At 42.4% G+C, this 14,251-nt stretch overlaps 1 protein-coding gene across 9 annotated transcripts in view; it reads right to left on the bottom strand.

Moving 5' to 3' along the window:
* TJP2 (tight junction protein 2) overlaps positions 1–14,251 on the bottom strand; it is a 107,507-nt gene that overhangs the window by 23,318 nt on the left and 69,938 nt on the right. For all 9 annotated transcript variants that reach the window (XM_045373138.3, XM_045373139.3, XM_045373141.3 and 6 more), the window contains exons 5-11: positions 11,614–12,217; positions 6,524–6,627; positions 5,659–5,812; positions 3,950–4,058; positions 3,709–3,842; positions 2,555–2,621; positions 1,578–1,728 (exon numbers count right to left, since the gene is read on the bottom strand). In XM_045373138.3, coding sequence (XP_045229073.3) covers positions 1,578–1,728; positions 2,555–2,621; positions 3,709–3,842; positions 3,950–4,058; positions 5,659–5,812; positions 6,524–6,627; positions 11,614–12,217 — 1,323 coding nt within the window. The remainder of the gene's footprint in view (positions 1–1,577; positions 1,729–2,554; positions 2,622–3,708; positions 3,843–3,949; positions 4,059–5,658; positions 5,813–6,523; positions 6,628–11,613; positions 12,218–14,251) is intronic.

Below are 14,251 nucleotides of genomic sequence, written 5' to 3'. Positions count from 1 at the left end.
AGACGGGTTTTCATCAGTAACATTTGGCGAGTGGTATTTCTTAGGACCATGCGGTACCATGAGGTTCATGCAGGTACAGTCTTCTAGGATCCTGACCAGGGCCAAGGAGGGTCTAGAATTTCACCGGAAAGCTTTGGCAAAGCTCACGATCAAGGTTTGCCCTTCATCTGCTCCACAAATGAAATCCGAACTTACTGCAATGGGGCCAAGAAGGAAGGGGGCTGCCTGCTTTTGTACTTTGCTGCCTGCTTCCTTGAGAATTCTACAACTTTTTTCTCCCCTCTCCTTGGAGCCTAGAAGCCCCTACCAAACCCCTTAATTTATTACATATGGACTTTTTACTAACATTAACAAGAAAAAAAAAAAAAAAACTCATATATATGAACTGCAAGTTTGCAGAAGCAGAAAGAAATTTCCAATGAATACAGTTAACAACCGGGTGCGGTGGCTCATGCCTGTAATCCCAGCACTTTGGGAGGCCAAGGCGGGTGGATTGCTTGAGCTCAGGAGCTCGAGACCAGCCTGGGCAACATGGCGAAACCCTGTCTCTACTAAAAAGACAAAAATTAAGAGGGCACCTGTAATCCCAGCTACTGGGGAGGCTAAGGACTAGGAATTGATTGAACCCAGGAGGCGGAGGTTGCAGTGATCTGAGATAGCACCACTGCACGCCAGCCGGGGTGACAGAGCGAGACTGTCAAAAAAAGACAGTTCCCTAGTATTCTATATTTTTATTGTAAGTAGGTACTTGATGTTCTTGAAATTTATTCTGAAGTCAACAAAGAATGCTACACACACACACACACACACACACACACACACAAAAATAACCCGTTATTTTTTAATTCTTTAACAGATTATACCAACACATAGTAACTTTAAATGTATCAATATTTGATTAACCAGGAATTTCCTTTCCTGGACAATTTTAGATGTAAATAACATTGATTAGCAGCTATTTGTTATCTTCCAATAAGAAAACAGAATGGACACTGACCTTCCTATTCGGTGCCAGGGAACTCTGCCTTGTAAGTGTTACCTGGTCTAATCTTCCCAGGGTCCCTGCGAGGCAGGTATTCTCATCCCCATTAAACAGATACAGAAACCCGAGTCTCAGGGTGAACCAGGGTCACAGAATTAATAAGAGGCTGGAACGAAATTCAAATCACCCAGTCTGATGCCAACACTCACCTTTGTTCAATTACAGGACACTGCTTTAAGAAAAATGGCAGTCAGGGGGAACACAGTGAAAAAAGCAAAAATCAGAAAGATCTTTTTGAAGAATCTTTCCTGTAAGTGCTTACTTAGAGTCTCAATGTTTTCACATTAATCAGACTAATAAAATCTTGGCAAGAACTGAAACACTATCACTTCTCACGGATACATGGATGAGTTCTGGGTTCCAAGACCGACAGGACCCATTTGAGGAATACAGAGACTTCAACGCTGGGCATCAACAAACTCGCAGCTGCTCTATTTCACCAGCTGAACCACTTTCTCTTCCCTTACAGAAAGAACACCCAGAAAAGCACACCCCTTACAAGTAACTTCTAGAAACAGAGCTGGACAGTTCTTACCTTCAGAATCTGGTCTCCTTCTTGAAGGCCCTCCTGCTCTGCCGAGGTCCCCTCTTGAATGCCAGCAACAAATATCCCAACATCATTGCCACCAGCCAACCGGAGGCCCACGCTGTCTCCCTTTTTGAACCTTACCATTTTGGTATTAGGGCTGCAATAGGTTCCGTTTCAGAAAGGAAAGATGGGAGATATTTTTTAAAAGGGAGAACAACATTAGCAAACGAGAGATTTAATTTCTTCTAGCTATACAGTAATTTATAGTTTACAAAGCCCTCTCATTTTTCTCATATATCTCATATATCCTACAATTTTATCTTTCTTGGGACCATGAGATGAGTATCAGTAGGTCCCTGTTACTGGTGAAGATGCAGAATTATGGAATCTTTATGGCAACACAGTCAAGATGAGAAAGCAAATAAAGGGCAGAGTTAGGGCTAAAATTCTTCCAAAGGAAGGCCTGCTTGCACTGCATTCTTGTCAAATAAAGACACAGTCTGGGTACAAAGAAGCAGTATCCTAATGCAGGAGGCTGCTGCCCTTGAACCCTGCTGAACTAGGGGTTCTGATTATCAAGGGCAGAGTGCAGCAGCACTCCTCCTCCCTCCTCGACACGGACAGACACTGGGTCCATCACATTAGTGTAGTCACCACGGGGCACCGTAGTTTAGCAATACTTCACCTATTTGGGAGTGAATTTATCTGACAAACACAAATATTCAGAGTAACACTCTGGAAAGGTAGCTAGATGGGTAGATAAACAGACAACAGTAACATCACAAAGTTCACCCACTTCTACATTTTGCTGTTCATACAAATGATTCCTCTTTCTCATAAGCACTACTAATGGGGGTTTGTTAAAGGTGGCTGATAATGTACAAAATCACCATCTAGGCAAAAACTACCACTCTTCTGGATTTCAGTTACAGAGAAAGAGCTGTAAGGAAGAAGGGAAAACAAAGAGAGACTGAAATACATACCCATATATTGCTTCATCTTCAGGACTAGGACGAAGAAAAGTTCTTGGGGCTGCTTTTGGTTGAGGAGCTGTGGGTTAAGAAATATCTATTGTTATCAATCTGGACTAACAAGAGTGCGTTTCTAAATAGAAAAGTCACAAAATCCACAAAAAAAATGTAAGTCTATGCCACACATATGTCATCATAAACAAAAAGAAGTTGCTAAGGTGCAGTTTAACTCTGAAGCATTAGCAGGTACCAATGGTTTCTCAAAATACAAGAGATAAAAAAATGAACCTCTAATATGCAGGGTATACGATCACATGTACAAGAACATAGGATTTTTAATAACTTATAAAACATATAATAATGATAGTTTCCCCTTAAATATTTATGAATATAAAATTATGATGATAATTGTAGGGTGGTGGGGAAGGGTTGGGGGGGAAGAGGTCAGGATCGAGGATGGGAGAAAACAATGACCTCAACTTATCAAACATGACAAAGTGTGACCAATTCTAATGGCGTATAGACAAGGCTATTATTTTATACTTTGTCAATGTCAAAAGAGAGAGAAAGGAGGGCCTCTTCCATGTATAATTTTTTATTTCTCTCCTCCCTTTCAGCCACCCTCTGGAATTAAGTACACTCTTATTTATATATACACATATACATGTACATACATATCTGTATACATACACATATATACACACATACATGTGTGTACACATATATGCACACATACATGTATGTATACATATATGTATAATTTCAACTTTTATTTTAGGTTCAGGGGGTGCACGTGCAGGTCTGTTACATGGGTATACCGCATGATGCTGAGGTTTGGGGTACAACTGATCCTGCCACCAAGGTGTGAGCATGGTACCTAATAGTTTTTCAATCCTTTCCATCTCCTCCTTTAGTAGTTTACCACCAGTAGTCCCCAGTTTCTGTTATTGCCACCTTTATGTCCATTTGTACCCAGTGTTTAGCTCCCACTTAAAAGTGAGAACATGTGCTATGTGGTTTTCTGTTCCCATGTTAATTAGCTTAGGATAATGGCCTCCAGCTACATCCACGTGGCTGCAAAGGACAAGATTTCACTCTTTGTTATGGCTGTGTGAGCACATACTTCTGAACACAACTGTTGAAACTGAGTGGTCTTAAAGGCTTACCTGGTGGGTCCTCTTGGTATCTGGGTTCCTTGTTGGTCTCTGGGACAATTGTGCCTGCAATATCCCCTGTAGACTTAAAGGGAGTGGGTGTCGCACCCATCCTGGACAATCTGCTCGGCGTGTCCTCTCTGGAACTGAAGCACATGTCATATGTTAATGTCTCAAGAGATAACAGTTTCATAAATACATATGTGTGTATATTCACAATGACATGTACAAGGGAAAATGCATGTCATCTTACCTTGGCCTTTCCTTCAGCTTCTCACTTGAGGAATGATAATCATAATCAGAATACTGCTGACGTCTCTCCTCTGGAGAAAATGATCGGTTTGACTCTATTTCTGAGATATCTAGTTTCAAAAATAAGAAAAGACTTTTAAATAAAATATTTAAAATATTCTCCTACCCGGAGAAATTGCACTATTCTCTGGGTAGGAAACACAGGAAATGGAAGTGAGGTAGGCAGGAAATGTGCTATTAGTCTAATAGTCCTCCCCTGGAGAAAAACTTGCTCGTTTTAAGGGAAAGGCATTAATTAATAAAGGGGAAGGCAAATTTAGAATTGTGTATTTCTCTTTTGTCTCATTTTCCATCAAAGCTCCTATAGAAGAGTCAAAATTCTATTATTGGATCATAGATGTATACACTAATTCTTCCCAAGAAGCCCAGTGCTTCTCCAACTTTAAGGTGCAGGCAAATCTTGTTAGAATATAGTTATTGTGGGGCCGTTGAGGGGAGACTGAGATTCTGCAATTCTATCAGGTTCCCTGATTATGCAGATGCTACTGGGGTCAGGGGCTGGGGGATGAGGACCACATACTGAGTAGCAAGGAAAGAAATGCAAACCCCCTAACATGCTGGCATTATTTCTCATGCTCCTTTTGTTTTCCTGCACTGCATCCATAACAGTGATAACAACTTCTGATACATTGGAAACTGAATTAAGTTTTAAGGTTTTATAAAGAAATTCCTTAAAAAAAAAAAAAGATCAACAAAAGCCTGCTTTACAACTTGGTAACTTAATATTTTCTAAACTTCTCTGCATAAAAGCAACAGTAGATGGTTCAGTGGGATATATTGTGATTAACTATTTCTATTGGCAATTTTTACAAGGTTAAAATGTTATCCTATGTATAATTCATATTCACGTAATGAATATAGCTCTTTAAAAGGGAAGAGGAGGTGGAGACTGCTAACTAATGAATGCCACAATATTAGCCACTTTGATTCTTTTTTAGCATCTACTTGTCTTAGCTATCCTCCAAATTATCTTCTCTATTAGAAATACTAATCGCCACTTTTAAAGAATGAGCAATTAAGGCTGGGCCTGGTGGCTCACTCCTGTAATCCCAGCACTTTGAGAGGACAAGACGGGTCACGAGGTCAGGAGTTCGAGACCAGCCTCGCCAACATGGCGAAACTCCATCTCTACTAAAAACACAAAAATGAGCCAGGCGTGGTGGCAGGCGCCTGTAATCCCAGCTACTCAGGAGGCTGAGACTGAAGAATCACTTGAACACGGGAGGCAGAGGTTGCAGTGAGCCAAGATTGTACCACTGCACTCCGGCCTGTGCAACAGAGGGAAGACTCTGTCTCAAAAAAAAAAAAAAACAAAAAAAAACAATGAGCAACTAGCAAATATATACATGATATGGTTAGCTCTTTGAACCACTCAAACACACATTTTTTTACTGACACGTTTTGCTTTCAATTGCCTAATTAATAGTTCTCTGAGAGTTTGCAAGTGCACCAGAATTTTATATTGGAAACCTAATTTCAATAGGCACTTTAATAAGCAAATTACAACCAAACAGTGACCTTTGGGGATTAAGGTTTCAAGGGGGTTTTCCTTGGAAATTTAACTTCCAGCTGGATAGCTACACTAAATAGAATAGGGAAGCAACGGCCTTCCTCACTTCCAGCTAAGCTCACAGCCTCCTCTTCATTTACCTTCTATTTCTGAGTCACTGTCATTTAATGATGGGATGTTGATGAGGGTCTGCTGGCTGTCTCTCAACACCACTAGCTGTAGCTTTCCTCTTGACTTTTCTATCAATTTTCGAGCATCCGTTAAAGACATGTTCTCAGTTACAGTCCCATTGATCTGTGTTTATAAAGAATGGTAACGTTAAATGCAATAAAATTATTCACAGTAGAAAATTCATATTTTCCCCTTTTAAAAATGTAAAGGCTTTGCTCAGATATTCAAACAGATATTGGCTTTAGGATGACTCAATAAAAATGAATTGTCCTTTAAATTAAATATAATCCTGCATGCCTGGATCCCAAATACAGGTGTAAGTTACTCTGCTAATTTATTTAACTTCCAAGCTCAAGACAATGGTTTGGTTTACTACCGGAACATGTTTCCTGACTGGAGAGGTTTACAAGACCTATTAAATATTCAGCATTCATATACCACCAACTTTCCTTCTCATCTTTCCTTAGTTTAAGGAATAGGGACCTAAACTTTAAACAGGAAAGAAGAAAATATTCATGGAGTTTTTTGTTTTTGTTTTCTAAACTGACATTAAACTGTTACAACCCTTGATGTCTGGTTTTTCTGATAAAAATCATCTCATTATGCTTGCAGTGAGCCAAGATCACGCCACTGCACTCCAGCCTGGGCGGCAGAGCGAGACTCTGTCTCAAAAAAAAAAAAAAAAAAAAAAAATCATCTCATAATGCTGCTCTTGCCACCTCTGTCAACACTGACCTCACTGCATCTAAGTCTCACTGTGTTGGTGCTGAAAGCGAACATGCAGGCTATGAATGGCAGTATGCACACTACTGTTCTCTGCCCTCATCTACCCACCTTGAGAATTATGTCTCCTTCGTGAAGGTTGCCATCTTTAGTTGCCAGACCTGTTCTGGTCATTTCCTTTATGAAGATCTGACTCCCAAGCCGGAGACCATACTCTAGGAGACAAACACATAAACATACACATATGTCATCAACTTGTTCAGAAAACTTAGTCTGGTTTATAGGACTATTTTAAAATATATATTAAAAAGTTAATTTTGTATATGGGAAATTCTGTAAGATGACTGGCCTGAACTCTTCAAAAAAGTCAATGCCATAAAAAACAAAAAAGGCAGAGAAACTGTTCTAGATTAAAAGACACATAAAAACCAAATGCAATGCATGAACTATCATAGGTCCCCCGATCCAGTGAAGGGTGGGAGGAGAATGAATTACATCATTTGGAGCAATTTGAAATGAACTATAATATATGAAAGCAATATTAATGCTAATTTTCTTAAGTGTGATGATGGTATTACGGTGACTGATGTAGGAGAATGTTCTTATCCTTGGAAGATACCTCTGAAATATTTATGGGTAATGGTGAGTTGCCTGCAACTTACTTAAATAGTACCGAAAAACCCACTGAGAGAGATACAGGGAGGGTGATGGAGCAGAAGGAAAGAAAAAACAGGAGGAGAAAAAAGAAAGTAAGTGTGGCAAAATGGTAACAATTGGTAAAATTAGGTGAAGGTTATAAGTGTATTTGCTATAAAATTAACATTTTTCTTTTTTTTTTTTTGAGTCAGAATCTTGCTTTGTCACCCAGGCTGGAGTGCGGGGCCATGATCTCAGCTCACTGCAACCTCCACCTCCCAGGTTCAAGCGATTCTACTGCCTCAGTCTCCCAAGTAGCTGGGATTACAGGTGCCCACCACCACGTCCAGCTAATTTTTGTATTTTAGTAGAGACAGGGTCTCACCATGTAGGCCAGACTGGCCTCGAACTCCAAATTAACACTTTTCAAATAAAATGTTGGGGAGAAAAAAACAATTCAGCACACCTTAATAGGCATTTTCTGCTGACAATGAGGCTGTCTACAGGCAGGCACTACAAAAAATCCAGCACTTTAGATTATATGAAGTTTGGCATTGAAAGGAATTCAGTGGGTGAAGAAAAGGGGTAAAGAAGTTAGGCAAAGCAATTAATAAAGCATTTAACTAAAACCAAAATAGCTTTGGGGGTTTAAGAACTCTGAATTGCTATCAAAAGCAAAAACATTGTAATTACTAAGGATGTATATTTTTAAATACTTTCAAGGCTACTTAGACTATTCTGGTTTTACTTAATAAACTTGTAAAAATACATTATTTTAAGAATAAATTTTCACATTCTAGGAAACCACCACAACAGAGCAGGTTTTAAAACAGGCACAAATTTTTTATTATTGTTCAAACTAAAAATCTTATAATTACAAAACAAAGTAACTTTCCACAATTCAGGAAAGGTATGAAGTCGATTTTAAAATAAGTTTTAAATGATTTATGGTAAACTTGCCAGCCAGATCTTATCATAAAGATTAGAAGTGTTGTGGTCCAGCCCTAGTCCTTTAGGAAGCTGATAGTCAAGAATGGAGTAAGAGAAAGGCAAAACTACTTTCATGGATGGCGATCCTCTAGTGGTCAAACAGCCTCACAGCCCAGAACAGAAGGCTGAGTGAGACAAGCTTGAGTGACGTCTCTCTGGCATTTTTCCTCAATTCCTCAATCCTCTTAAAAAATGCACTCATTATAATTTTGCAAATAGATATACCGGTGTGTATGTGGGCATTTCACAAATGAAGATTTAAAAATCAGTTGACCAGCTTCTAAGAAAGACAACTGGTGCCATGAAATGTAATAGCCGGATCATATTTTTTCTTAATCAAATGTAGGTCTCACCTACTGTCGAATTTCTTTAAAGATTAATTCTTACACAACCCTAGCCAATGATAGCCAAATTATTGTGAAAACTTAATAAAAGGTAGCAACATTTTTCTTTTACAAAGTGGAATTGGCCCGGTGCAGTGGCTCACACCTGTAATCCTAACATTTTGGGAGGCCGAGGTGGGCAGATCACCTGAGGTCAGGGGTTTGAGACCAGTCTGGCCAACATGGTGAAACCCCATCTCTACTAAAAGTGCAAAAATTAGCCGGACATGGTGGTGGGTGCCTATAGTCCCAGCTACTCGGGAGGCTGAGGCAGGAGAATTGCTTGAACCCAGGAGATAGAGGCTGCAGTGAGCGGAGGTCGTACCACTAAACTCTAGCCTGGGCAACAAAGTGAGATTCTGTCTCAAAAAAACAAAACAAAACAAAACAAAAACAAACAAAAAAACCACTGTGAGATCCTTACAAGTGAGATTCTGTCTCAAAAAAACAAAACAAAACAAAACAAAACAAAAACAAACAAAAAAACCACTGTGAGATCCTTACACTTCCTAAGATGCACACTCCTCAGGGAGATATTGCAATCTCAATGTACTCATTTATTTTCATGGACTGGACTCCAGGTATGTCACTATTCACATCTTTGCATTATTCTTCAGTTGTTTCAATAGACACCTAGTTACATAACTCAACTCTTCACAAAAAAACTAAAGAAAACAAACCCTCTCATCTGATAGGCTATCAAAATGCAAATCCCAAACCTTAAAGTCTTTTCCTTTGCATTCTCAAGTGCCCTTTACCTTTTTTCCTCTTAGAATGAGAACAATTAAGAGAACAAAAGGAAATTAAAGTTTTTACATGCTACAAGGAATCTTAAGTCAGAAGACAAGAAATAGTGCTAGGCATATCTCAACACTAGGCTCAAAAGCCCTGCTCACTCACCTACTTGTTTCCAATCACCTATTTCCAGAGGATGGAGTTTGAGTTCCAGCTCCACCTTTACTTACTGGCTTCCATGGGCAAGTCACTTCCCCAGTCTGAGTTTCAGAATCCTCACCTATAAATGTCCCCTGTAAACTCCACTGTATGGCTTGGCACAGTGGCTCACATCTGTAATTCCAGCATTTTGTAATCCCAACCAAGGCACGTGGATCCCAGATTGGGAAACATGGTGAAACCCCGTGTATACCAAAAAAAAAAAAAAAAAAAAAAAAACCAAAAAATTAGCCAGGCGTAATCCCAGTTAGCTACTGTTGGTGGGGGAAGTTGAGGTGGGAGGATTGCTTGAGCCCAGGAGGCAGAGGTTGCAGTGAGCCAAGATGATGACACTGCACTCCAGCCTAGGTGACAGAGTGAGACCCCATCTCAAAAATAAATAAATAAAACCCCTCTCTATCATGGTATTCCTCACTTGTAAAACAGGAACAAAGTCTCCTAACACACAGGGTTCCTGTGAGGACTACGTAAAAGAATATTCAACATGGCCCCTTGCATGGAGCAGAAACTCAACAATGATTAGGCGGAGAACTGTCCTCCACTGTGGTTTTCCAACTGAGATGCAGCAAGTTCACTAGGAGAGCTTATTAACACAGAGACTCTGGGGGCCCACCCCATGGTTTCTTTTTTTTTTTTTTTTCCAAGACAGAGTCTTGCTCTGTCACCCAGGGTGGAGTACAGTGGTACCATCTCTGCTTACTGCAAACTCTGCCCCTCAGGGTTCAAGCTATTCTCCCACCTCAGCCTCCCGAGAAGAGGGGAATTACAGGCACCCACCACCACGTCCAGCTAATTTTTGCATTTTTAGTAGAGATGGGGTTTCATCGTATTGGCCAGGCTGGTCTCCAACTCCTGACCTCAAGTGATCTGCCCACGTCGGCCTCCCACAGTGCTGAGATGACAGGTGTAAGCCACTGCACCGGCCCCATCCCATGGTTTCTGATCCAGTGGGGCTGGCCTGGGCCTGAGAGTCTGCATTTCTCACAGGTGCCCAGATGATGCACTGCCTTGAGAATCACTGTTCTCCTAGTTTAAAGCCAAAATTCTGGAGCCTGGCTCCTCCACTGATGACACAACTTTGTATATGTCAATGAACCTTTGTGCCTCAGTTTCCTTGTCTATAAAATGGAGATACAAGAGTCCTCCCCCATTAGGTAGTTCTGAGGATTAAACGAACTAAGTGGTGTTAGGCATTTAGGTCAATGCTGGGTACAATGCTGGTTAAGTGCAATCAAGAGATAGCTCGGCCAGACGCGGTGGTTCACACCTGTAATCCCAGCACTTTGGGAGGCCGAGGTGGGCAGATCACCTGAGGTCAGGAGTTTGAGACTAGCCTGGCCAACCTGGCAAAACCCTCTCTCTACTGAAAATACAAAAATTAGCCAGACAGGGTGGCAGGCACCTATAATCCCAGCTACTTGGGAGGCTGAGGCAGGAGAATCACTTGAACTTGGGAGGCAGAGGTTGTATAAGCCGAGATCATGCCACTGCACTCTCCAGCCAGGGTGACACAGCGAGACTCTGTCTCAAAAAAAAAAAAAGTTAGCTGGCCAGGTGCAGTGGCTCATGCCTACAATCCCAGCACTTTGGGAGGCTGCGGTGGGCAAATTACCTGAGATCAGGAGTTCAAGACCAGCCTGGCCAACATGGTGTAACCCCGTCTCTACTAAAAATAAAAAACTCAGCCAGGTTTGGTGGTGCACGCCTGTAATCCCAGCTACTAGAGAGGCTGAGGCAGGAGAACTGCATGAACGTGGGAGGTGGAAGTTGCAGTGAGCCCAGATTACGCCACTGCATTCCAGCCTGGGCGACAGAGCCAGACTCAAGACTCCGTCTCAAAAAAAAAAAAAAAAAAAAAAAAAAAAAGGTTAGCTATTCCTGGCCAGGCGCGGTGGCTCACACCTGTAATCCCAGCACTGTGAGGGACTGAGGTGGATGGATCACCTGAAGTCAGGAGTTCAAGACCAGCCTGGCCAACATGTTGAAACCTGTCTCCACTAAAAATACAAAATTAGCTGGGTGTGGTGGCGAGCGCCTGTAGTCCCAGCTACTCAGGAGGCTGAGGCAGGAGAATCTCTTGAACCCGGTAGGTGGAGGTTGCAGTGAGCCGAGATCATGCCACTGCCCTCCAGCCTGGACAACAGAGCAACTCTCTCGGGAAAAAAAGAAGAAAGAAAAGAAAAAAGTTAGTTATTCCTATCACAACACTGCTTTTCTTCCTACATCAAGCATGCCTACCTTCGTTCGCTCTGCTTTTCGTCAGGAGGACCCCGATGGGCCCCGGCCGTCCCCTCGGCTCAGGGCTGGGGCTGCGTGAGCGCGGGTGCTCGCGGCTGCGGCTTCGGGGCCCCCGAGAGCGGGCGTCGTGGCGGGCCCCACGCCTGTACTCCGGGCTGTAGGCCCGCTCGTAGTCTGGGTCGTAGGCCTGGTGATAAGCCCGCTCATAGTCCTGGTCAATGCTTCGGCCGCGGCTGCGGTCGCGGTCCCGGGATGGCCCAAAGTCGTGGTCCAGGCCCCGCTCCAGGCTCCGGCCACGGCTGCGGTCTCGGGCGCGCCCATGGTCTTGGTCCAGGCCCCGCTCCAGGCTCCGGCCGCGGCTCCGGTCCCGGCTGAGGTCCCGCTCCCGGCTCCGAGCCCGCTCGTGGGGACGCCCCCTTTCCGGGCTGTCCTCCCAGCTGCGGCTGCGCCCCCCATGGCTGCTCAGCCGGCTCCTCTCGCTGTACCCACTCCGGAAACTTCTGCCGTCAAACTCGTCCATCACCTCAAAAGCCCGGTCATCCTGATCCAGGGGAGGGCTGGCCTGAAGCGGGGCCACCTGGACCTTCCGGGGCCTCTTGACCACCTGTTGTCAAAACAAACTCAGTGTGGACGCAGGACAATCACAACTGAACGTGGAGAAGGCAGTGGTTTTAACAGCCCTAGTTCTGGTTTCAGTAAAACTGTATCCCTGCCGACTCACTCAAGTTCGGGTTCCTCATTGGGAAACGGACAATAAAAATCTCACAGGGTTAGAATAAGACAATGATGTTGAAGCTCTGAGTACAGTGCCTTAAATTAAGGTAATAATAAAAATAGTACCTCCAAAATCTGCTTCTACTCAAGTTTGAAAAGCCTCAGAGGCCCAAATCACTAAGTTATAAAACTCAAACAAAAATTCAGAAAGTGTGACATTCTATACCTAGCTGCGTAAGGGGCAAAAGGGGATGGAGAGAAGTTGATTGATAGGTACAAATATATGGTCTGACAGAAGAAATAAGACCTAATGTGAGATTGGTAGGGTGACTATAGCTTACAGGAATCCACTGTACATTCCAAAATAGCTGGAAGAGAATAATCTGAATGTTTCTACCATAAAGAAAAGACAATTATTTAAGGTGATGGATATTCCAAAAACACCGATTTGAATTTTACAAATCATGTCTATGGCCATACCATCGTGAACGCACCCGATCTCGTCTGAATTTTACAAATCATATGAATGTATTAAATTAATCACACATACCCTGTAACTATGCATTATGCATAAATTTTTAAAATTTTAAGGAAGAAAAGTCAATGCCTTATTTATTTATTTACTTATTTATTAATTATTAAGACACAGTCTCGCTCTGTTGCCCAGGCTGGACTGTACTCAGCTCACTGCAACCTCCGCCTCCCAGGTTCAAGAGATTCTCATGCCTCACCCTCCCGACTGCTGGGATTACAGGCGCACACCACCATGCCTGGCTAATTTTTGTATTTTTAGTAAAGACGGGGTTTCACTATGTTGGCCAGGCTGGTCTCAAACTCCAGACCTCAGGTGATCTGCCTGCCTCCATCTCCCAAAGTGCTGGCGTGAACCACTGAGCCTGGCCCTATGCCATTTTTAAAGTGAGGGGTGGGGAAGAGGGGCAAGGGGAAAGAGGAACCCTTCTAGAGTAAAAGGAACTAAAGAGATAATGATTAAATGCAATGAGTGAACTCTGGATCCTGGATAGGGAAGAAAACATCTATCAAAGACATTCTGAGAGCTGGGTATGGTGGCTCACACCTGTAATCCCAGCACTTTGGGAGGCTGAGGTGGAAGGATCGCTTGAACCCAGGAGATCAAGATCAGCCTGGGAAACACAAGATCCCATCTCTAAAAATGAAAAAGACATCTTGAGATATGGACTGGATATTAGATAATACTGTAAAATTATTACTTTTCTTAGACTGGATAATAGTATTATATAGTTGAATGTCCTCATTCACAGGAAATACATGTGAAGTACGTAGAAACGAACTGTCACGTCTGTAACTTTCCTTCGAATGGCTGGCAAGACATGAGTGTTTATATACATACAGAGATCAAGTAAAGATGGCAGAATAGTAATATTTTAGAAGATAAATGTTTATTACACTGATCTTTCAACTTTCCTGTTTGAAAATCTTCATAATATAAAGTTGAAAAACATTAAATACCATATATGTGGCTGGGTGTGGTGGCTCACGCCTGTAATCTCAGCACTTTGGGAGGCCAAGGTCAGCAGATCACCTGAAGTTCGGGACCAGCCTGATCAACATGGAGAAACCCCGTCTCTACTAAAAATACAAAATTAGCCGGGCATGGTGGAGCATGTCTGTAATCCCAGCTACTTGGGAGGCTGAGGCAGGAGAATCGCTTGAACCCGGGAGGCAGAGGTTGTGGTGAGCCAAGATCACGCTATAGCACTCCAGCCTGAGCAACAAGAGCAAAACTCCCATCTCAAAAAAAAACACAAAAAAAACACAAAAAAACACAAAAAACCTATACCTGTATCTCTCTCTCTATATATGTGTGTATGTGTGTGTGTATATATATATACACACCATATATGTGGGTGTATCCCTATTTTATTAGCATTCTCACTTTGTG

This window comes from Macaca fascicularis, chromosome 15 (genome assembly GCF_037993035.2).
Source record: "Macaca fascicularis isolate 582-1 chromosome 15, T2T-MFA8v1.1".
Lineage (NCBI taxonomy): Eukaryota > Metazoa > Chordata > Mammalia > Primates > Cercopithecidae > Macaca > Macaca fascicularis.
The sequence above is the reverse complement of the archived record's forward strand: the minus strand, read 5'-3'. Positions and strand labels throughout refer to the sequence as shown.